At 38.3% G+C, this 23,249-nt stretch overlaps 1 protein-coding gene across 1 annotated transcript in view; it reads right to left on the reverse strand.

Moving 5' to 3' along the window:
• Positions 1–21,383, reverse strand: part of INO80 (INO80 complex ATPase subunit) — a 55,970-nt gene extending 34,587 nt beyond the window's left edge. Inside the window, exons 1-13 of the mRNA XM_081934165.1 lie at positions 20,469–21,383; positions 10,023–10,208; positions 8,818–8,984; positions 8,467–8,534; positions 6,670–6,828; positions 6,078–6,198; positions 4,859–5,073; positions 4,304–4,357; positions 3,015–3,218; positions 1,550–1,745; positions 1,164–1,231; positions 489–698; positions 80–160 (exon numbers count right to left, since the gene is read on the reverse strand). Of these exons, the coding sequence (XP_081790291.1) occupies positions 80–160; positions 489–698; positions 1,164–1,231; positions 1,550–1,745; positions 3,015–3,218; positions 4,304–4,357; positions 4,859–5,073; positions 6,078–6,198; positions 6,670–6,828; positions 8,467–8,534; positions 8,818–8,984; positions 10,023–10,165 (1,686 nt within the window). The 5' untranslated portion in view covers positions 10,166–10,208; positions 20,469–21,383. The remainder of the gene's footprint in view (positions 1–79; positions 161–488; positions 699–1,163; positions 1,232–1,549; positions 1,746–3,014; positions 3,219–4,303; positions 4,358–4,858; positions 5,074–6,077; positions 6,199–6,669; positions 6,829–8,466; positions 8,535–8,817; positions 8,985–10,022; positions 10,209–20,468) is intronic.
• Between the last annotated feature and the right edge of the window lie 1,866 nt (positions 21,384–23,249).

Here is a 23,249-nt window from a genome sequence, read left to right on the forward strand (position 1 = left end):
GGGAGCCAAAAAAGGTTCACCATCACTGTAATAGGTGCTTGCTCTCAGCCAGAGGTTAAAACACAAAGAATCTACCTACCTCAGCCAGATGCGCTAATAAGGCAATACTCTGCACAGTTTTACCCAGCCCCATTTCATCTGCTAGGATACCATTGATGCCCTGAAAGAATGGAATTGAAAACTTCAGTCTGAGTAAGGCATAAAAAATAAGCATATCTAGTAACTTGAAAATCAATTCAGTATTAAACATCATTTGTCTTCAAAGACCATGAAATCATAGTTCTGGAAAGTTCTGTTAATCTTCTCCTTTCCATAAAAATATACCAGAAAGCATCTCTGGAAATATACCTGTATTACATTTCCACAGACGACATTTTCATTTTAGGAGTGGGAATACAATATAAGTAACCTTAGTTCGGCCCTCTTTTTGGAGTCATGCCAAGAAGTTATTTGTTTTAAAGATTTTGCTTCAAGAAAAACAAACACACCTGCTCATAAAGGTTGGCTAGCCAATTCATGCCTTTCAATTGGTAACCTTTTAATTTGCCATTGAAAATGGTAGGCTGTGGAATGTCCTCTCCTGCCCGGATGGAAGGATTGGCAAGGCTGTAGCTCTCTCCAAAGCCAGTGCCAAATTTATTGGCAGCTCGAAGTGCAGCTGCCCGGCTCTCCTTAGCATCTTCATCAAAAGACCTGGTCTAAACAAAGGGAGGGGGAAAGGGTTAGAGGGATAATCTTACACAAAATTAACTAGTCCAAATCCCAAGCTTACAGCTGAATAAAAATGCATAGGATAAGATACATCTTCTTTCGTTTGTTAACATGGTCTCATACATACGAGAAGGATAAAACATAAACTAATACAGTGTGCAATCTTCATCTTAAGATTGCAATTCAATTCATCTTACTCAATTCAATTTCTGAACTTGAAATATTTGATATACCTTATCACGACTACTTTTCATACAGTTCCTTGGGATAACATTCACTTAAAATATATGCCGTTTCATTAATCTTAATAAATACATTACCTAATTATGGATATCTTTAAGACTAAAGATAGTAATTTACAAGAAATAATGAAAAGTTGCTATTCCAATTCCAGACATTTTAAAATTTAAAATACTTTCAAATTTAAATTATATTAAATTGTAGACACTTACTTGGGCCTGATGAATTCGAAAAGCATCTTCAGCGTTCTTCAAAGCCTGAACCTTGTAATAGTTACTATCTGATAATAAAGCAAAATTTAAAAACAAAACAAGGGTTAAATTACAAAACTCTACTTATAAGCTATTCACCAATTTCTGAAAATTACGTTTGAAATAGAGCTAAACAGATTGTTTGATAACATGCTTCACTTACCGAGAAAAGTGCCTCTCTCTGTCTTGCTATTTGTGTCTTTAATTAAGGGTTTCAGAGAGGCACTTCATTTGCAAGTAATGCCCCTCATTAAACAATCAGCCCTAATTCACAGTTCAGGATGAGCAAGCAATGTAGCAATGTTAGGATTTCCCTAAATCTCAGTAGAATTTAGTATCATACTTACCATAATCTTCTTGAGTAATGTTGACAACAACTCCTCCACCAATATCAATCTGTCTCTGGATAGAACTATCTTCAAGTTTCCTCAGAATTTCTTCCTGAATTCCATCATGTCCTGTATCTCGTTTGCGACTCATGAAGTGGGCATACAACTCCGTTTGGGTTATCAGGAAATTAAGTTTTCTCTGCTGTCTTTTAGCCTAAAGTCATTTATAAGTAAATAAAATGAATAATTTCACACATAAAGATTCACAAAGGACAGTTTCACAACCGAGGACCTAAAACAATGATTTATTGAATGATGGATAGCTATTGATGTATTGAGTAAAAATATATATCTCAAAATATCTAATTAGCTGGAAGAACCAACCTATATGTTCTTGATAATTTAAAAACATCTTATTAAAACAAGTATTACAAAGTAGATCACTCTAACTTTACAAAAATCAAAAGATGAAATGTGAAGAGAGCACATTCAAAAATTACAACAATTTTAATAGGTAATAAAACATACAATGAATTTTGCACTCTCAGAGAGGGGAAAGGAAAATCCTGTTTTTCAACTGAAGAAGAATCCTAGCGTTTTAAATGTAGGTTCAGCTTGGAAAATTATGAAAATGCATGCTAAAACTGCATATAAATTTGTTAGGGAAACTTTAAAAAATAATTTGGATTAATATTAAACTTATGACATGGATAATATTAACTAGAACTTTATAGTCTAGATTTGGACTAGTCAACATGATGTTCACAGACATTATATGTTTGCTTGCACATTCCCAGGTATATGTATTTATTCACTGACAATGTATTTTTAGATTCACTTAATTAAAAATGAAACTAATAAATGGGAAATTGGAAACTAAATCCTTAGCTTCCAGCATCATCCTTATTTACAGAAATGTGTCTGGTTCTTACATAGATCACTTTAGAGAATAAAAATAGTAGATGGGTACATCTGTCCAGGAAAAAAAAGTGGGAAAGGTTGAGAGTACTCAAGCTAGAAAAAAAGCAAATTTGTCATTTGTTCATGATAAATGGCAATCCATAAAAAACAAAACCATACAATAACCATTTTGTGACAGCATTCAGGACCAGCCCTCAGCATTCTAAAGGTTACTACTAGCCCAAAAGATTTCCTTTCCTTCCTCTAGAAAATTGATTTCAAAATTCAGAATTAAATAAAAATTAATTATAAAAAAGAAAATGGATACTTTATATTGCGCTGACTCTGTAGGACAAGAGCCATGTTAGTCAATGGTGGCAAAAAATAAGATGTCTTGTGAGCTGGAGCTCACTTCATCAAAGGCATGCATACTAGTTGAATCTGATAAAGTGAGTTGTAGTTCAAAAGAGCTTATGCCTTTTAATGAAATCTGTTAGTCAGAAAAGTTGTCCCAGTCGCTGTCTGATTATTTGCTGCAATGTCTGCTGTGTTAATATTCATTCCCTAAATGAACTATTCTTACTTCTCTCATCTCCTCATCCAATTTGCGCTGTTCCAATGCTTCTTTCTCTGCTCTTTTGCGGTGCTCTTTTTCCACTTTTTCATATTTTTTCCAATACAGAAGCATCTCCTTTGTTAGCCGACGTGCCCTTGGTAGAGTTTCCTTGCAATTCTTTTGGGCTTGAATAGCTGCTCGACGCACTTCTCTCATACACTGGTGAGCCAGCTAAAACAGAAAAGAAAGAGGGAAAATTACAGTTAGGCAAAGAGAGAAAAACCTGGAAGAGAAGTTTATATTCTCTAGTCTTGCACTGGAAACACTGTTTTTGAGTATTTCCTAGTACCAGAACTGAAATTTACAAAGGCTGCTTTAATAATACCGTGGTCTTATATATTAAATACTTTCATTTAAAATCAATTTAAGATTAAAAACAGAAGTTTATCCTTCTGATGGAAATGATACTTTCTTCTTCTTGGAACTAAATAGATTATGGAAGTTAAATTGGGAAAAACCATGAGTACAGATATAGCTGCACAAATATATTATTCCTATTTGAAAATGACAATCACAGTAAATACAGATTCCTAATGAATTCATGCCTGGGTAACATAATGAACATGATGCATGACAAAAACCCCAAATTCAGTCCAGACAAGACAGTATAATTTATCCTTCACTGTTGAGGCTCCAAAGGAACAGGTCCCATTCTGTTCAATTTTCAAATAATTACAGGTAGCCCTCACTTGTTTAGCCAACTTCACTGTCTGCTGTTCTCCTTCCTAGCCCAATTCAAAATGTTTTCTTGATCTTCAAAGACCACAGTTCCTAGAACTGTGATTCCAGGAGCGATTTCTCTTTGCCTCTACATTAAGATTTTCTGTATACTAAAGTAATCATTGAAGTCCATTTCTGGATTCCCTGACCTCTGAGGCAGGCTATTATAATACACAGCTGTGAAATGTTCTTACCAGAAAGTTTTCCTGGTGCCTTTTTTGGTAATTATTTTTCATTTTTAAATTGATAAAAATATTTTTAATCTTTAGAAATCTGATGATTAAAAATGCTTTAATTGCATTTTTAAGACCACAATCCAATTCAAACTAACTTGATATTAGACCCTATCAATGCAATATGTTTTCCTTCTGCCTGGAGATATAGATCACTGAACCATTACCGGTAGTACTAAAAAATAGGTAATTTACTGTAGCTGAAGGACAAGATAGTAATCCTCTTAACATTACAACAACATTTTTTTAAAAAAAAGCAATGTATTGCAGTCCCAGTATTGTACAAAATGTTGCATAATATACCTTTCTGCTATTACTCAAGAATAAATTTCGGGCAGAGACTTTTTGCTTGTATGCCTAAAAAGGGGAGAAAAGAATACAATATTATATCATACTATAACAATGAATTTTTTCATAGAACTAAAAGTACCAACTAGAAATATCAAATATAATGATAGTCTTGCTTCAAAGGTGCAATGATATTCATTTGAATTTGTTACATAAATCAGGGGTGCCCAACCCACTATTGGGCCACGGCCTGTTCAGAATTGGGCCCCGCGAACAGCTGGTTAGAGTACGCACATGTGCAACTCAATTTGCATGAGTGGAGGGCCAGAGGGCACTTGTGTGCATGCATGCTGGCCCCCCGTTTGTGCAAGTTGTGCTGTGCGCATTGCCCTGTCTGCCACTTGCACGCGGGCCCACCTCTCTTTTTCCTTCTACCAGTTTTCTGGATTTCATCCTATGTATGCAGAATCATTGATTCAGGAAAAAAAATAATTTTATATAATTTGCCACAATCTAATTTTACCTCATATGTTTTCCCACTAGTAGTACATTTTAGTTTGCAGAGCCTACCTTGGGCAGTTCCTTTTTCGCAATGCTCAGCCATACTTTCCTCCGGCGTGCATTTAATTGTTCAATGGATAAATGCTTTTTCTTAGACCCTGGTGGTGGGGTATCATGAGAAAACTTGGCAAAAACTTTTATCTGGTGATGATGACGTCGTGGTGACTCCTCAGATGAAATGTCTTCATCCCTTCTTTTCTTTTTTTTCACCTTTTTCAATTTTGCTGGAAGAAGACAGAGAATATGATCAGTTTGCTTCCACAATCAGTTAAATTCAGAGCATTAACTCACATCTAATAATGGAACCAATTCGAAGTAGCAACTAATTTCTCAATTCTCTATAAATCTGCAGGGGGAAAAAAGACTAAATAATTCAAAAAGGATGACTGTAAGAAATATCAAAATGTCAAAACACCGTCATTTATAGTTTCTTTTTTAAGTAAAATGCTATTCAAATATTTGAGAAGATAGTTAATAAAGAAAAAGGAATAAAACGGAGTTCTAATAAATGCGGATAAAATCTACAATATGACAAAAGAGGAAATATAAAAGAGTTTCAGGGAAAGCATATCAGATTGGAAAAAGCTGTTCCAGAAAGATCACTCATGATTTATTTGTAAAGTGCACTAAGTCACTGTATAGCAGTAACTTTCAGGTTAGTTAATACAGGCTTCCCTCACTTTATGCTAGGATTACATATTCCAAAATCTCATGAGATGCTAAACCAGAACAAGGAGTCTTGTGGTAACGGATCAACATGCTGTTGCAGTTTTAGACCCTTATTCTTGAATACTTACTTAAGCATGTTTTATTTCTTGTCTCATGTTCTGTGTATAGTGAAAGCATTTTATTTACCTTTTCAATAACTGGATTTCTAGTGTGTGCAATTATAATGTCAGACAAATGAGCAAACTGCACCAAAGCACTCTGAATTCTTCATTATGTTCTGCGTAATACATTTGCCCAGACTAGGTCTGAGGATCTTTCACTAGCTTCAGTGTGGTTTAGTATGTCCAACTCAATCTCTAGCATTAGAAAGTTCTTTTTCACTTTAGGTACAGTGTTTCAATAAGGCATTGATAACAGCTTTGAACCCCCGGTATTAGTAGCATCTATAGACTGTATGGAAGTAGGAAGACAGGAATATACAGCTAGTAAAATTTCACAGCCTGATGGTAAATACTTGATACAAATCAATGCTCAGAAAAGAGTTAACATAAATATGCACCTTTTAATTTTTTTTCCTCTTTCAACTTCTTTTTCTTCGGCCCTATGAGATGACGCTGTTGTTCATAATAAGGATCATATGTAGACAGCAAACCTGCACTGTAATACTGATACTGCTGTAACTGAAGCAGACATAAAATAATTACTTTTTTTTTTAAATTAAGGCCTAATTAAGTAAGAAATGTAGCTGGGTAGAAAGTTCAAGTTACTTTGAATTTAGATTGTTTTTATGTTTGGTAATTACTGAATATATTAACATGATATGCTTAGTTATAAAATGGTACGGTATAATACAAAATCTGAGGAAAAAAATAGAAAGGAAGTAATACCAATGCCTCTTTCTAGTGAAAAGAGTGGTTTTTGTAACAAAGGAAACCAGTTACTGTATAATATTGGTCCAGTCACCCTGTCAACACAACCTACTACATAAGATTGCTAGGGAGATTAAAATCTGGGATAACCCCATTTATGCCACCTTGAGCATTTTAGAGAAAGTGTGCGATATAAGAATATATCTACATAAGTAGGACAGCCAATTTGATCTACTCTCCACTATAGTTTGCAATTGATGAATTTCTTTCTGGCCATTTTACCTCTTTATCTTTGCTGTATTTATTTTGATGCAGTTTTTTGTACTTGTGCAATCGCAGCATATTGTGAAGTTCTTCTCTTGAAAGAGTGAACTCTTCTCCTTCCCCATCTTCATCAATTTCTGATTCACTGTCACTGGAGTCATCACTCAGAAGAATGCTCTGCCAACGAGATAATTTCAATTCAACAACAGTGAACAAAATGACCAGAACAGGAAATAAGAATCTCTGAAACAGGCCAATGGGATTAAAGCTTCTGAAAAAAAAAAGGGGGGGACCTAACATCATTTACATACATAGAACAGTTTCACTGTTTAGCATTTCCTACTGTTTCTTCCTCCACCGCATTATTAACCATCAGGGAATCTTTTGAGTCTGCTTCAGTGATTGGTGCACCCATAACATTTCTGATTTCCTCCTTTAATGTAACCAGTTTCTCAAAATCACGACCAGGTGACCTCCACTTTAATCTTAGGGACATAACATTTCTAATGTTATCAGTAGCGAATGGGAAATTTCTTTGCAATGTTTCAAGAGGGATCTGTTCTATATGCTCAGGCAAAGTGGACTGTGAAGTTCACTTGTTGAAATTTAGTGATAAGCCACACATCTGGTCCAATGACACATTACAAAAACATAGTCTTCTTTCTGGCCACGATGGAAGAAGAGAAGCCCAATGTTTTGGGGTAACATGTTTTGGGACTTTTTTCTACAAGATTGCATTGGCGTACATTGTTGGTAAACTCTGGACAGATCTACCCTATAGAGGCAGTCCTCAGCTTATAACCATTTGTTTAATGACCATAAGCCACTTTTTAGAGTAACTTATGGCCAGCTCTAACACTTATAAGCATGCCCATAGTCACATGATCAAAATTCAGGTGTTCGGCAACCGGCAAGTACTTGCAATGATTGTAGCGTTCTGGGTTCATGTGATCACCATTTGCGACTTTCCCAGCCAGCTTCCCAAAAGCAAAGTCAATAGGGGAAGCTGGATTAGCTCAATAGATGCATGATTCATTTAGCAACTGCACTGATTCACTTAAAAATCATGGCAAAAGAGATTGTAAAACTAGGTATGATTCACTTAATAATTGGCTTCCTTAGCAACAGAAATTCTGGTCGCAACTGTGGTCATAATTTGAGGTCAATTTATAATCATGGTTGATGTTCCCCATTCTCAAAGTCTCCCAGCCCCCATTTCCTTAAGCTACAAATACACTGTAGAGAATCAGCTAATAGCTATGCTTCCTTTGAATAGTGCTGGAAGGAGCAGCTGAACTGGAGTGGGAAAGGAAGAGAAAATAAAAGGGAGCAAGTTACGTTGTTAATTACTGCATATGGAACAAGAAAGCCAAAAGAATAACACTGCTTCAGACCATCTCACTGCTGCTTGGTAAACCCATTAGATGAGCAAAAGGGGAAGGAAAAGATGGGGATTTTTCACCTCAGGTTTAGCATGGCTGAATACAATTAGATGGAAGAATAAAACCAGGAACTGGACAACAGAAAACGCAGGGGTGGGGAGTTCTGAGGAAAGCTAAGATATCAAAACTTGATGCTGTGCATTTCAAACCATGAGAAGATGGGAAGGATTAACAGAGGATTAAAAACCTGTAACTTTTACCGCAAGCATCAATTCTAGAAAACTAAAAAAAAATGTTTAAAGGAATGACATTTTTGGTTTTTTCAGAAAATGTTGCAGTTTTTATAGATTATAAGTTTATCAGATAGATCAGAATAATATAACAGAAGGATCACTAAGAACAGATCTGGATTTCAGTAACAAAAAAAACTCACCTTTAGCCATTTTCTGCTTTTCTTCAATTTGGAAAAGTTATATAGACTCCCTTTTTCTGTTTTTGGCTCTGTTTAAAGAACATCAAAAAACTTATATTGTGCAAACAGTTCAACTTAAAGATACTTTCAACAGAGAAAGCATTTACTCCAAACTGAATTACCACTGAATCATTTTGTAATCTGAACTACAAAAAAAGGAATCTTCTGATTATGTCTGTTAGCCTATAAGAACATCGCATTTCGATGAATTATTAATCAAACCCAATTGTTCCTGGATCCAGGTGATCTGCAAGACTAGCTCATATAATTATCATCAAAGGCAAAGTAAAATTATTTTTAAAACATCCTTACCAGATTGTAACACTCCATTGAGTGAATGTGTGTTTAACATTCCCGAACTTCCTGCTCCAGAAGGTTCTCCAAGCAATGAGGCTGCAGGCTCTTCCTTCACTTGCATCAAGGGACTCCCAGGCTGAGGAAGCAAAGGATTGTCATCCAATCCATCCTCACTTTCATCACTACAAGAAAGGTAAGAGATATACATTTATCGTAACAAAAGAGAAGTAATGTTACAAAAACAATTATGCTCCAGAGCAATTTTCATTTTTCTCATCTCTAACACCAGAAGGAAGTAAAGTTGACTTCAAATCCTGTGGATACACTGATATACTGAAGGTATTTTGGCAATAAAAGCAGTTTGCCACTGCCACCTTCTTGAATGCTTTTTCAACTTTAGTCTAGCCTAAAGCCCTGATATTCTCTGTGGTCTCCAGGTACTAATTATGCCCAATTCTGTTTAGTTTCCATACTCAGACAGGATTAACCAATTGTTGCCTGGCACTCTAACCCAAGGGTCCCCAACCCCCGGTCGACAGACTAGAACCAGTGTTCGGCCCAGTGGGAACCTGGCCTTGCAAATGGTGGGCAAGTGCATGAAGCTCCATTTGGTGCACAAAACTATCCCCCGACCACCACTGCCGAAACACGGACCACAAAAGGCTAGGGACCATTGCTCTAACCCTAGATGGATATAACGTATTAGATGTATGAATAAGATAAAATCAAGTATGATTTTATAAATATACAACATAATACAATTTAAAAATACTGTTATACATTTTTCCACATTCAGTACTGTATAGTTTGGTATGCTTTCAATTTTCTTCCATTTTTCTAGAAATCTTTCTTCTTCTTCCATGATTTCAAATTTTCCAGTTTGCATTAGAAAACAACAGTGACTTTGGAAAACTTAGTATGTTTATTTTTAAATACCCTTTGCTTTCAGAACTTAAATGAAAAATAAACACATGTTCTGGTCACATCTCCCTTTTTAAAAAAAACATTAAAGCAGCACAAGGATATGCATGTGGATATTTGGGCATACACTCTGCTCCATTCTGAATATGAAAATCTGAAGCTGACATTTTGATTTATCTGTAGGTCCCCATCCTTTTGGAGCTCATTCACCTTCATTACGGGAACTAATGTTAGGAATTAAGATAGTTGGAATATGAAATGAGTAGTTTTTTAAGTCTACATCAAAATGATTTTGATACCTGGATGCAGTCCTATTGAAGATGGCAGATGTCTGTCGTAAAAAGTGATCCAACCGCAGAGCTTTCTCCAAATACCGCAGATAGAGAGGCGTTGCCAGCTCTGTGCAGTTGCCATCCTCTCCTGAACCCAGCTCTGAGGCCATAGAACAAGTCTCTCTTCATGCAAAGATGTCTCCTAACGCACAGCTGTTTCAAAACAAAATGTTGTAGTTTAACATATCATACTTATTTTCTGGATCTTTTTTTTCAGTGGCTGGAGGAAAGTACCGTATTTTTCAGAGTATAAGACGCACAGGAATATAAGACGCACCAAGGTTTTGAAGAGGCAAATTTTTAAAAAAGTAGGTAGGTAGAGGGATAGAGGGAGCGAAAGAGAGAGAAATGCAGTAGGGAGGGAGGGAGAGAGTAGTTAGGTAGGTAGATAAAGGGAGAGAAATACAGTAGATAGGTAGGGGGAGACAGAGTAGGAAGGTTGGTAGGTAGAGAGAGAGAGATACAGTAGGTAGGTATGGAGAGAGAGAGTAGATAGGTAGGTAGTTTCCAGGTGTATTTCTCCATGTGCTGGAGAAGGAAATCGCTGACAATCTGCAGCACCTAAGACCTTGTTTCTGCTGGCACAGCACTTGATCAATCTAATTCTCATCAATCAGTTAAAGAGCTTTACAAAAGGGAAAAAGAAAAGTTTTCGCACTCGGCAAACATCCCCAAAACGGTCTGTTTTTCACAAAAATGGCCTCATTGTTTTTAAAAGGCATGAAGAGCCGGGGGGGGGGGGGGTTTGCAGAGTGCTGAGTGCTCCTGGGGGGGGGCTCAAAAATGAGCAAAAAAAGGCAATTTTTCGTGAAAACAGGCCCGTTTTTTGTCAAAAAAAATATGCATTCATAGCCTTATGGAGGCTTATAGAGTGCTGCGGGGGGGGGGGGCACGTTTTTTGCTCATTTCTGCCCTCCCCAGCCCCCAGGAGCTCTCCGAAAGCCTCCATAAGGGTATGCACGACCATTTTGGTGAAGGGGCGGGGCTTTGGGAGGCAAAAAAATGCTGTATTCAGTGTATAAGACGCACCCAGAGTTTCAGCCTCTTTTTTGAGGGAAAAAGGTCCGTCTGATACTCCGAAAAATATGGTGCATTATTTTCCTACATCACATTTCACACATGGCAAGCACAAAGAAGAATATAGTTAAGAAATCAAAAGTTGCAGAACTACACGATTATTCTACATAAAGTTAATTCCACCTGAAAGAGAAAATATGGAGATGGTGCTGGAATAGGCAAATAAATTACATCCTCCCCATATATATTTCCCCAGAGAAAAATTATTACTATCCAATTATTTGTATATACTTGTTCATATACAAGTTATAATCCCATAAAATTATTTTCCATATTGATTAAATGTATAGTGTGTTTTGTATATCACCCTCTACAGGGGTTGCATCCTGTCTATTTTAGGCTTATCTTTTGCTTCCAGTATCATAACAAACAAATCTCTGCGTTAATGGAATTGTGTTCTAATCTCTGGTCCAAATAAATTTCTAAAAACTCTCCTATATTCTCACTCTTTTTTTATGCCACTGACAGCATTATCTTGATATAGACCTCAAGCAAATTTCCGAATCCATCTTGCCTATCTCCTGAGAAACCAGTATGCAGGTCAAGAAGCAACAGCTAGTAAAACTGGACATGGAACAAATGATTGGTTCAAAATAGGAAAGGAATTATGACAAGGCTGTATATATTGTCACCCTGCTTATTTAGGTTATATACATGATGTGAAATGCTAGCTGAAAGCTAGCTCCCGAGAATTAAGATTGCTGGGAGAAATATTAACAACCTCAGACATACAGATGATATCTCTTCATGAGGGTAAAAGATAAGAATACAAAAGTTGGGTTGAAACTCGACATTAAAGAAACTAGGATCAGGGCATCTGGTCCTGGAAAATAGAAGGAGAAGAAATGGAAGCAGTGACAGATTTTATTTTTTGGGGCTCCAAGCTTACTACAGATGGTGACCGCAATCATGAAATTAAAATGTGTTAATAAGTTATAGAAAACCTAGACAGCATATTAAAAAGCAGAGACATCACCTTGTTTTCAAAGTTCTATAGTGTCAAAGCTATGGTTTTCCAAGTAGTAATGTATGGATGTGAGAGCTGTGCCATAAGGAAGGACGAGCACCTAAGAACTGATGCTTTTGAGGTGTGGTGTTCCTTGGGACTACAAGGACAATCAATCCTAAAGGAAATCAACCCTGACAGTTCCTTGGAAGGATAGAACTCAAGCTGAAGCTCTAATACTACAGCCACCTAATGAGAAGAGAGGACACATTGGAAAAGACCCTGATGTTGGGAAAGAGCGAAGATAAAAGGAGAAGGGGATGGTAGAGGATGAGACAATTAGATAGTGTCATTGATGCAATGTACATTAATTTGGGCAATAACTACAGCACAGTAGAGGGGGGGCTATGGAGAAGAGTCGAACAAGACTTAGTGACTGAACATCGAAATAGTGGTTAATGTGCTGAAGCAGGCGCCAGGTCCCCCCAGGTTCTAGTCCATGATGGCGAACCTGTGGCACGCGGAGCCATTTGTCAGGGCATGCGAGGCGCTGCCCTGTCAGCTGGCCAGCGCATATGCACGCGCTTACCAGCTGAGTTCACCCTTTTTTAAAGCCGTTTTTCGCCCTCCCCAGGCTCCAGAGGCTTTATAGGAGCCTGGGGAGGGCGAAAAAAGCCCCCCCCCCCCGAGGCTTCCCTGAAGCCTCCGGAGCACAAAAAACCGGCCCTACGGGCAAACCAGAACTTCAGGAACAGACTTCCGGTTTGCTCGGAGGGTCGTTTTGAGCGCCCCAAAGGCTTCAGGGAAGCCTCTTGACGGTCCCTGAAGCCTTCGAAGCGCTTAAAACGACCATCCGAGCAAACCGGAAGTGACTTCCGGTTTGCTCGGAGGGTCGTTTCGAGCCCTCTGAAGGCTTCAGGGAAGCCTCGTGAAGGTCCCTGAAGCCTCCGGAGGGCTTCTGGGGGTCGGGGAGGCTGTTTCCCCCCCCATGCTCCTATAAAGCCTCTGGAGCCTGGGGAGGGCGAAAAAAGCATGCAAAAATGGGGGGGTCGTGCCTGTAGTGTGCGCATGCGCACTGGGGGGTCGCACATTGCATTATGGGTGTGGCACGCCCGCATAGGCCCCCCCCCACTTATGGCATGCGAGCCAAAAAAGGTTCGCCATCGCTGTTCTAGTCCCTTAGGCATGGAAGGGGCTAGGTGTCCGTGAGATTCCCCTAGACTGGGAAATTGAAAAACCTCTATCTAATAACCCCTAACAGGACCAGTGTGGTAATTATGGTATATAACTGTCAATAAAGAGGCGTTCATCCTGGAGAATCCAAACATATAGATACCATATTTTTCGGAGTATAAGACACACCAGAGTATAAGACGCACCAAGGTTTGGAAGAGGCAAATTTTAAAAAAAAGTTTTTGCACTCTGCAGGACTCCCAAAAATATCCTATTTTTTGCAAAAACGGGCCTGTTTCCCCCCCCCCCAAAAGGGCATGAATAGCCTTTAGGAGGCTTGTAGAGTGCTCCTGGGGGATGGCCCCCGAAAAACTAGCAAAAATGGCCCATTTTTGGTGAAAATAGGCCTGGTTTTTTGTCAAAAAAAAAAGGCATGCATTGCCTTTCGAAGGCTTATAGGGTGCTCCTGGGGGCTGGGCAAAATTGAGCAAAAAAAAAAAACTTGTTTTTTGCTCATTTCTGCCCTCCCCAATCCCCAGGAGCACTCTATAAGCCTCCTAAAGGCAATGCATGGCCATTTTGGTGAAGGGGGCGGGGTTTCAGGAGGTCAGTGTATAAGACGCACCCAGATTTTCAGCCTCTTTTTTGAGGGAAAAATACTCTGAAAAATACAGTATATGCACCAAAACCTGAAGTTTCAGAGAACTGAGCAGACTTGGCCATGGCACAGCAGGAACTGAAAACTGTTAACTTTCATAATTTTGTTTTTACAACAAACTGAAATGCATGCTAAAAATATTTTTGTAAAGAGAAATTTTGAAACATTAGGAGCTATCACTGTACACATAAGGATGGATAATCAGAAGAGGGAAGATGGTACACAATCAAAGCCCTATCTCTTTTATTTGCATGTGACCTCGGTACAGATACAAAAGGGCCAGGCATCAATATAGCAGTCATAATTCCCATCTGATTTTGCTGACTCTTCCCACGAATGCCCTTGCTATTGGCTAACTTGGTTATATTAATCCATAATATAATTTGTTTTGTTTTCAGCTAACTTCTGTTTATGGAATAAATTGTGTTTTGCTGAATAAACGCAGCAAAATACAACTTATTCCATAAATTGTATACCAGCAAGTCATTAGCACAATAAATACATCCAGATACTCACTTTCTAGTTGGGCTTGCACAGCAAATAAATCATAATTGGCAAGTTAATCTAATGTAATCTAATGTTATAACTCAGAAACCAGGTCTTACATGTAAGTGAGTGGGTTTACTAACATGTTAAACCTAAGCAAAAGTAAAGAACACAACATTATGGTTTAGGATGTGTAAACTATAGACACCAAATTTGATCTAAAAATCTAGGTAACAGTAAAGAAATATGGAAAGATCTGCTTTTTGCTGTCTTCTCATAGGTTATTCGGAATGGTTTAGGCTAGGTATGGTAAAACTAATATAAACCAAGTCCCTGCTGGCTAACTTGGCCAGATGGTTGGCCACTCTGAGAACTGACTACATTCTTATTAAAATATTTAGCATATGACACAGTATTAATAGGTAGCCCTCGAAGATGGTATGGATCTGAAGTATAAATTAGCCCCTTGGACTCAGAAGTGATCCAGCAATCACTACAACCCTCCATAGTACTAATTATTCTGTAATATCACTGTTGACCAACCAATGAATGGCAGCTGTAATTTTTTACATATTAGCTTCTAGCCTATCTTAAGGACAGCCCCATGCAGGATGAATGACAGTAATCCAACCGCAAAATATAAACAAAATCAAATGACATTTTCAACACAAGAGAAATCTGGACTGTGTGTTCATTTTATATGTCCTTCAGTATAACATTAATTTATTCTTAAAGAAAAAAGATTAACAAATACAAATTTTATTTTTTCTTTGGAAGGAAAGGCTCTACCGTTAGAATGTTGTCCCAAGTTTAGCAATTGCTTTTCTCTGTTACAAAGTGTAACAAATTAATATGTGTAAAGTTCTATAACTGAATTGAAAATATCTCTAAAATTATACTCTTCTTCAGTGCTCACTCATTTTTCATTAACACTCGAGACCCTACAAACAACCAAACTTCAGTGAATCCAGTTCTTATCTAAGCCATTCACCCCTCAACTCTGAAGGGCCCAAGAGCCTTGTTAGAGCAAAAAAGTTGTCAGTCCAATTAATTTTAACTTCAAAAATCACTTTGAAAGTTTCTTTAATAAAAACTCTTAGCAGTTGCAACTATTTCCCTATTAGAGTTAACTGAACAGGATCTTTTCCCCAACTGATTATTCACTTCAGCTGCCAAAAGAAGGGACCCACCACTGGGCAGCAAACAGGAAAGTTATCACTACTGCACAATACAAAGCATCAGATTTTGGATTTTATCCAAATTATATCTGTCAGTGTAAAAAATCGGAAACTTTAAAACAGCTTAAGGATGATATCTGAATGGGAGGTTAAGGATGATGCATAACTAGTAGTGATGTTCCATGAGAAAGTATTTATCAGGGACGAACAACCAGACCCACAGGTATGGAGTTTGAGCTAACTGCTTTATTATGTTCTGCCTACAATACAGAAACCTCTCCAGTCTGGTGGCTTTCTCCTGGGAACAGGTAGAAAAGGCTCCAAGGTACTTGGGAAGGGGGGGGGGGTGGGACCAGACTTTTGCAGTTGTGCAGTGACTCCAGGCTAGCTCCATGCTTCATCCCTCCTCCCTGCCAGGCTGAATACTTCCCAACAGTATTAGAACAATGATGGCAAATCTCTTGGGCTTGGTGTGTTCAGAAAACGCCTAATGTGACTCTGCTGACACCCCCTTCCTCCAGACAGAAGAGAAACAATTCATAATCAAGAGTAATAAATTAAATTTAAATATAGTATTTGATTAATAAATATTTAATAGTATTTTTTTTAAAGGCCTATCCCAGGCAGCTCCAGGTTGCTGAAGGCCTGGAAACTTCAAAGAATTGTCTTGTGTGGCCTTGCAGTCTCCAGAAAAGATGAGGAAAACATACTCTGATTCTTGGGCATTTTTTGAAGGCTCCAGAGGCTGGGGGAAAGTAGAGCCCTCTCACGTGACTTCCAGAAAGTCTGGAGGCCTGGCATGTCACCTAGGATGCTCATGTCATAGGTCATCATCAACATATTGGGAACAAGTCAGACGAAGGTGTCAGTCATAGTTGAATAAGATGAAGGAGACTAAGCACAATGGCAAGCAACTACAAATAATGGGGTTGGCACTTAGTTAAACAAGGTTCTTCTTAGTACAAGGCTTGGGTTCTAAAGGCATATTATATTTGCTCCTTTTTTTGCCACTGGAAAGAATTGATAGTCAATATAGGATTTTTGCATTCTGGCAGTTAATTAACATGTTCCAAACACATAAGACAAATAGGCAATTGATATGGGAAATATAACAACATTCATTTTCTTTGACCTAAGAAGGCAAGTAACAAAGTTGTTCTGTTTGAGCTTACTGTAACTTCCAGTAAGCAATTCCTCTTATCCCTGACAAAAAGCATCTATCTTAATATAAGCAATATCCCACAATGTACTGAAAACTACTCTTCTCCAATGCATTTTCCGTCTTCTAAAGTAAGCACCAGAGATTATTTATTTTAATTGAAATGTCTATGCTTTGTGCATTCACTTTTCAATCATTTGTATAAATGATTCATGCTTTTAATCCAAAAATATTTGAACCACCTGTAGAGAATGCTATTGTGCATGCATGCTTAATATTGTACTTGTATTAAGGACCCAAAAGGATCTCTGAAACTGCAGTGGAGACTATTATGGTTGGGGAAGAAGGAGACATAGGTGACATTACAAATACAGTCCATTATTATCTCACATTGACTGATTTATTGCAAATTATAGCTTTGGATAAAATATCATCAAGCTACAGTAACTGTTTTAAGTCTATTCTATTGCCAAGGATATATGTCAGTGCTGCTATTTTAATTGAAGTATGTAGTTTATGTTTATCTTTTATTGCTAGGTGTATGTAGCATTTTAACTACACTAATGTCAATGGCCCATAGCAGCATATGGCCATTTGTATTTGTAGCTGCACGAGGATTATACACATAGAACCTCAACTGTTCCGATTAGCAGGCCTGGCATAATTCAACTGTCCCTCCTGGCAAATGTATTATATCTGGTTATTTTAGGTTTTTTTTAATTTATTGTATTTGTTTTTAGGGGTTTGAATTTATTCTATATCTGCTTTGTACAGTTCTTTTAACTACATTTTAACCTCCTCCATGTCAATTGTCAACTGTACATATTTAATTTTATTGTATCTTGTTATATTTTGTATGAACTGTACACCGCCCCGAGTCCCTTTCGGGAGAGGGGGCGGTCTAGAAGCATTAAATATTATTATTATTATTATTATTATTATTATTATTATTATTATTATTATTATTATTATTATTATACTTTTACTCAGGGAACTCAATTTTCTACTTTCTTATGACAGGCTAAGTCATACATCATGAGTTGTTTTGGCACCACATATCAGTACAAACATGATTCCGCAATATGCTGAATCACAAACTATTTGTACAACCTATATTTTGGGTGACATTCACACATCATGGCAGGCCAGTGTTGCCATCATGGATTACAGTCAACACCATATCTAAAATATTCAAAAGCTTGTAATACTTTGACAGAATTTATATAAAATTTATATAAAATATTATTTGGAGGATTATGTGACTTTCTATTTAAGTTCAGGAAGGAAAACTGCAAGCCTCAACAAACAGCCTGCTGCAAAGCATCCAATTCCTACCCTAACTCATGATCAAAATGCATTCAATTGTGTTCAATTATGGATTTTTAAAATTTCCAGCAATGATAATATTGCAAAACAAATTTGGGGGAAGAACCTGAAAATTTAGGGAAAATGAAAATATATGCAAGGTTACTGAATTCGGAGTAATATGTCACCATTTATTTTTGGATGTTTAATAGAAGCAGGTAGGCAGAGTTAAAAATGCAAACAAAAGTTCATCAATGCTATGATAAAATGAAAGAAGATATGAAAGTAGGTATTTTCTTCCTTTGCATGAAATAGATTAATTTTAGAACACTTGAGAAAGGGACAAAGCTTCTGAAAACACATTTTGTAAAAAGGAAGAGTTGTATAATCACTCGTTTTCTGCATATGAAATGCTGGCATTTCTACATTTTAGATCCTTTTTTTCCTTAATTTCATAAATTTCTAAAAATTGGAGCTCTATTTCTAAAAGTATGAATTCAGAATAAAAGTATTAATATTTATTTTTATTAATTTTTATGATTTATAAGGGCCACACATCTCCCTTAGATGTGTATGAGGATTTCTTTTCCCTTGTGTTTTTCATACCTCGAATATTTCCTGTATTCAAAAAATTAAGAAAGGCAAAACAGCATATTTGAAAAAGGAAAAGCCATTCAGGTTTTGAGGAAAAAACACCAGTGTTTTGTTAGTTGGATAGTTAGACATAATCACAAATGTTTGGTATGCTTTCTGGGGAAAATAGGAGTAAAGTGTGTTGGACATGTTGAATTAGCTCTAAATTGTTGGACTGTCTTGAATTAGCTCTAAAAATAATAGACAGGATATAAATAATCAATAAAAATAAATAAATATGCATTGATGTGTGACCAATGTACATGTCAATCATATAGAAGAATATCTAGTTAAGGAATAACACTCTGGTGATAAATACGTCTTACACAGATTTTTTTTTTATTATCATATAAAACATCACATCCAAACAACATTCCTAATTCAACATCACTGAATAAGGTGCTTCAATGCTTAATCAAAATAAAATTGATTTAATATTATGAAGGATTTTATTAAAGCAAATAAACATTTTATTAGGTCTGGGGAAGACTTGGGAAACAATCCAGAAAATGTGCTTTAGAGAACGTGGGAACAAAAAACTTGAGTACCTTTCTGTAATTCTACAACCACATCTTTCTTTGACAGTGCTGAGTTTGCACTCCATGCATTCTGAATCACCTTTTTTTCCAAATAATTTCTCAAGTACACCTTTACTAATTGCACCTTACATTTCACAATCTCAACTCAAAGATCAGAAACACTCAAGTTCAACTTATCACAAGAACTTATCTGATATGCAGACCATGCATGCAAGAAGCGGTTTAAAAAGTGACCACCTCTATACTGTACTGTATGTTTCACTGCAGCGTTTGGTCAACTCGTACATTTAATCCCCCCCAAAATTATACAAAATCTAATTCCGAGAGCCAAGATTGCTAGTCATTAAAGGTCTATTAGTTTGTAGAAAATATTAAAGATCAGACCTTTGGCGCAACAATCGATGCCAAAAGCCAATAAAAGCATCATGTACTCGTGTGATATATTCCACGAAGCACTTAATAAATGTATTTTATTTTATTTATTTATTTATTTCGTCAAGCATGAATTAGATAACAGATATAAGTATAGACATGATTATGAATACATGAAATGAATAAGAATACAAGGGAATATTAGGATTGTTATCCTGGCTATCCTGATTAAGATATCCTGAATACGAATACAAGGGAATATTAGGATTGTTATCCTGGTTAAGATATAGAATAGATTTTTCTGATTAAGGTGTCAAAGATGCACATTGACACTCCAGGCTCTTGGGTTTTTATCCTTGATAAACGGCCATACCTGGATCTCAGATTCATTCAACCAACCAACATGAATCTCTCTCCCCAAGTATTCCCACAACTAGCAATCGCGTATCTCAGAGAAGGGCACTGATTTGGCTGGGCGGCTTCCTCGCTTTCGATTGCCAGGCATGGAGCAAGCAAGGTGCGCACGTGTGACCGTGGACTGGGTGTGACCAACACACACACACGCACTCACACACATACACTCTCACACTGCGTGCTGCCCGAGGCCAGAGGGTAGCGAAGCATCGCCTGAGGAGCCTCCCACACCCTGCAGAAGCTTTGGGGGGTGGGGGAAAGGGGAGACCCCCGGAGTACAGAACCCACCCCACTAGCGGGTCTCCCCCCCCGCAAGGCAACATCCTGTCCCTTTAAGAGTAGGCCCGACCGCCGGGGCGACTGCCGGGGGGACTGCGAAGGAGTGGTCGGACAGGAGCTGATCCCGCGGCCTGGTCTAACGGGTCCCCGCTTTGCTGCCACTTGCCCCGGGCCCGCGAATCACAGCGCCTCACCTGCGCGCGTAGCTCGGCTTAGGCCGAGGGTATTTCTTGAGTTGTCCGCCCCGCTTTTCCCTCCCGGCCTCTCGCCCCTCGCTGCGTTGGCGCTGCCTGTGTCCTGCCGCGGCGCCCTCGACTTCTGCTTCGACAAGATGGCGGCCGCGCTATTGCTGCTGAGGAGGAGGCGGCGGCTGCGGGCGCTGGGACGGCGGCGGCGGCCACTTTCGCTCACTGAGAGGAGAGGAGCAGGGACACGGGGAGCCATGGCGGGGGGGAGGAGAGGCGCCATAGCCAGGCCAGAATAATCGAAAGCGGCACCCCCAGCTAGTGCTCTGAGCGCAGACACGCCGACATTCCCCAATGGGCTTCGCCGCAATTTTAATGCGGACCTTAAGTTCATATCCCGCGCTCGGTCCCCGTACAGAACCCAAAAGAAGCAATCCAGAAACGATTCGCTTATCGCTCGATTGGTTGAGTCTGAGAGTGACGGAAATTGCCGAGTGTTTTCGGCTCCCAGAAACTAGCGTGAGTTAGCAGTTCTCGCGCGAAGCTCAAGGAAAGGGTCGCGAGACTGCTATTCCAACGGGACATCCCTGGAAGTGACGTATTGCTTCTCCTAATCTTAGCTAGGCATAAAGAGTAGTTGCGGGCCCAGGTAGGCCTCAACTTTGATTAGGTTAATTAGGTCTCCAGTTATGTGGACAGTAGGCTCATAAAAACCGTCAAAAACCTTCACCATCTTTTCAGATACGTTAAAATCGGGCTTTTTTCCTAGCGTTGTCGCTTGCCAATGGCTGTAGATGACTATTTTAGAACTTAAATATGTCGGAAATCACCTGGCATGCTTTGATTTTATTTTTTCTGACTGTGATCCAATTTAGCATTTTGAGATTTTTTTTAATTGGTGAAAACTGTAATAATTGTTTTCATTCTAAGGATTCCAGCGGAGACTCTCCAAAGTAGTTTTGAGAATTTTTTGGATTTGTTCAAGTCAGCCTTGACTACAGATAGACCTCGATTTACAACAGTTCATTTAGTGACCGTACAACGGCACTGAAAAATATTTTTCACAGTTACAACCTTTGTAGCATCCCTGTGATCATGTGATCAAAATTCAGATGCTTGGCCACTGACATGATTGTTGCAGTTCCCAGGATCATGCGATCACTTTTTGCAACCTTCTGACAAGCAGTCAATGGGGAAGCCAGAGTCACTTAACAACCGGGTTACTAACTTACCAACTGTAGGGATTCACTTAACAACTGTGGCAAGAAATGTTGTAAAATGGGACAAAACTCAATTAACAACATAAATTTTGGGCTCAATTGTAGTCATACATCGAGGATTACCTGTATTGGCATCTGCTTGGATAAGTCTCTGCAGCTTTCTGGGTAACATTTTCAGAAGTGATTTTCTATTGTCTTTTCTGCACAGAGACAAAGTGAATGGAGTAAAGTTACCTAGCTGGCTTCATGCCCAAGGTGGACTAACTTCAAAGTATCCCAATTTCTAATCTAGTATCAAATTGGCTATCTGATTTTGCCTTGTGTCGTCATTATATGCCTTGGAACTAATATGGAGTATATCATTACAGGAAAGAGATGAATAAATCCCAAATTACTGATGTGCCATAAAATTGATGTCACTAGGTAGACTCTTCTCCATGATGCTTGGTCTGCAATTGGGTTTTCCAAAAGTGCAACCATTGCCTTTATAATCAAGTTTATCTGCCTTGATGCTGACTCTCTTCCTTCTATCTTTCACATTATAGATTTCTCAAGAGAGCTAGATTTAATGAATTACAGAATAAGAGAATTGGAAGGGACACTGGAGGTCTTTTAGTCCAACCCCCTACTTAAGCAGGAGACACTATACTATACCATTCAGGACTAAGGGCTGTCCAATCTTTTCTTAAAAAACCTTAGGATAGAGCACTGACAACTTCAATAGGCAAGCTGGCCCATTGATTAATTATTCTCTCTCACAGAAAATTTCTCCTTAGTTCTAGGTTGGATCTCTCTTTAATAAGCTTCCATCTGTTACTTCTTGCCGTGCCCTCAGGTGCTTTGGAGAATAGGTTGACCCCATTCTTTGTAACAGCCTTTCAAATATTAAGAGACTGCTACCATGTCATTCCTAGTTCTTCTTTTTATTAGACTAGACATACCCAGTTCTTGCAACCATTCATCATATACTTTAGCCTCCAATTACTTAATCATGTTTATTGGTCATCTCTATACTCTTCCTAGCGTCTCAACATCACTTTTCGTATTGTGATCAAAACTGGACACAGTATTCCAAGTCTGGTCTTACCAAAGCAGTATATAAGTCTAAGTGCTATTGCTATTGTTATATGACCATTCACTCTCAGTGACTCTGGGTGGCTACAATAAACAACCCAATGTAAAAAGACTAAAACAATAACACACGCGCACACATACACAGTGACAAGCAAGAAAGCAAGCCACTTGATGGGCTCCATCCCACTTTGGGTTCCCTAGACTCATTGGCAAACCAGATGTTCAGGACCTTGCAAAACAATGTCAAAGTGGAGGCTGGTCTAATCTCTGCGGAGATGAAGTTCCAAAGGGAAGGAGCGACCATAGAGAAAGCCCTTCTGGGTCCTGCCAGATGTGTGACTATGTGGCTTACAATAGAATATTGTGTAAGATTTTATATTTGTTCCTCAAGTGAGAATAATCGATTTATTCTGTGATTCATTGGATTCTTGGCTATCTTGGTACTTTTGAGTCTTCTACAAATCGATATTCAAAAGTGTCATCTTTCTATCCTGCT

This window comes from Natrix helvetica, assembly GCF_964273705.1.
Source record: "Natrix helvetica genome assembly, chromosome: 1".
Taxonomy (NCBI): Eukaryota; Metazoa; Chordata; class Lepidosauria; order Squamata; family Natricidae; genus Natrix; species Natrix helvetica.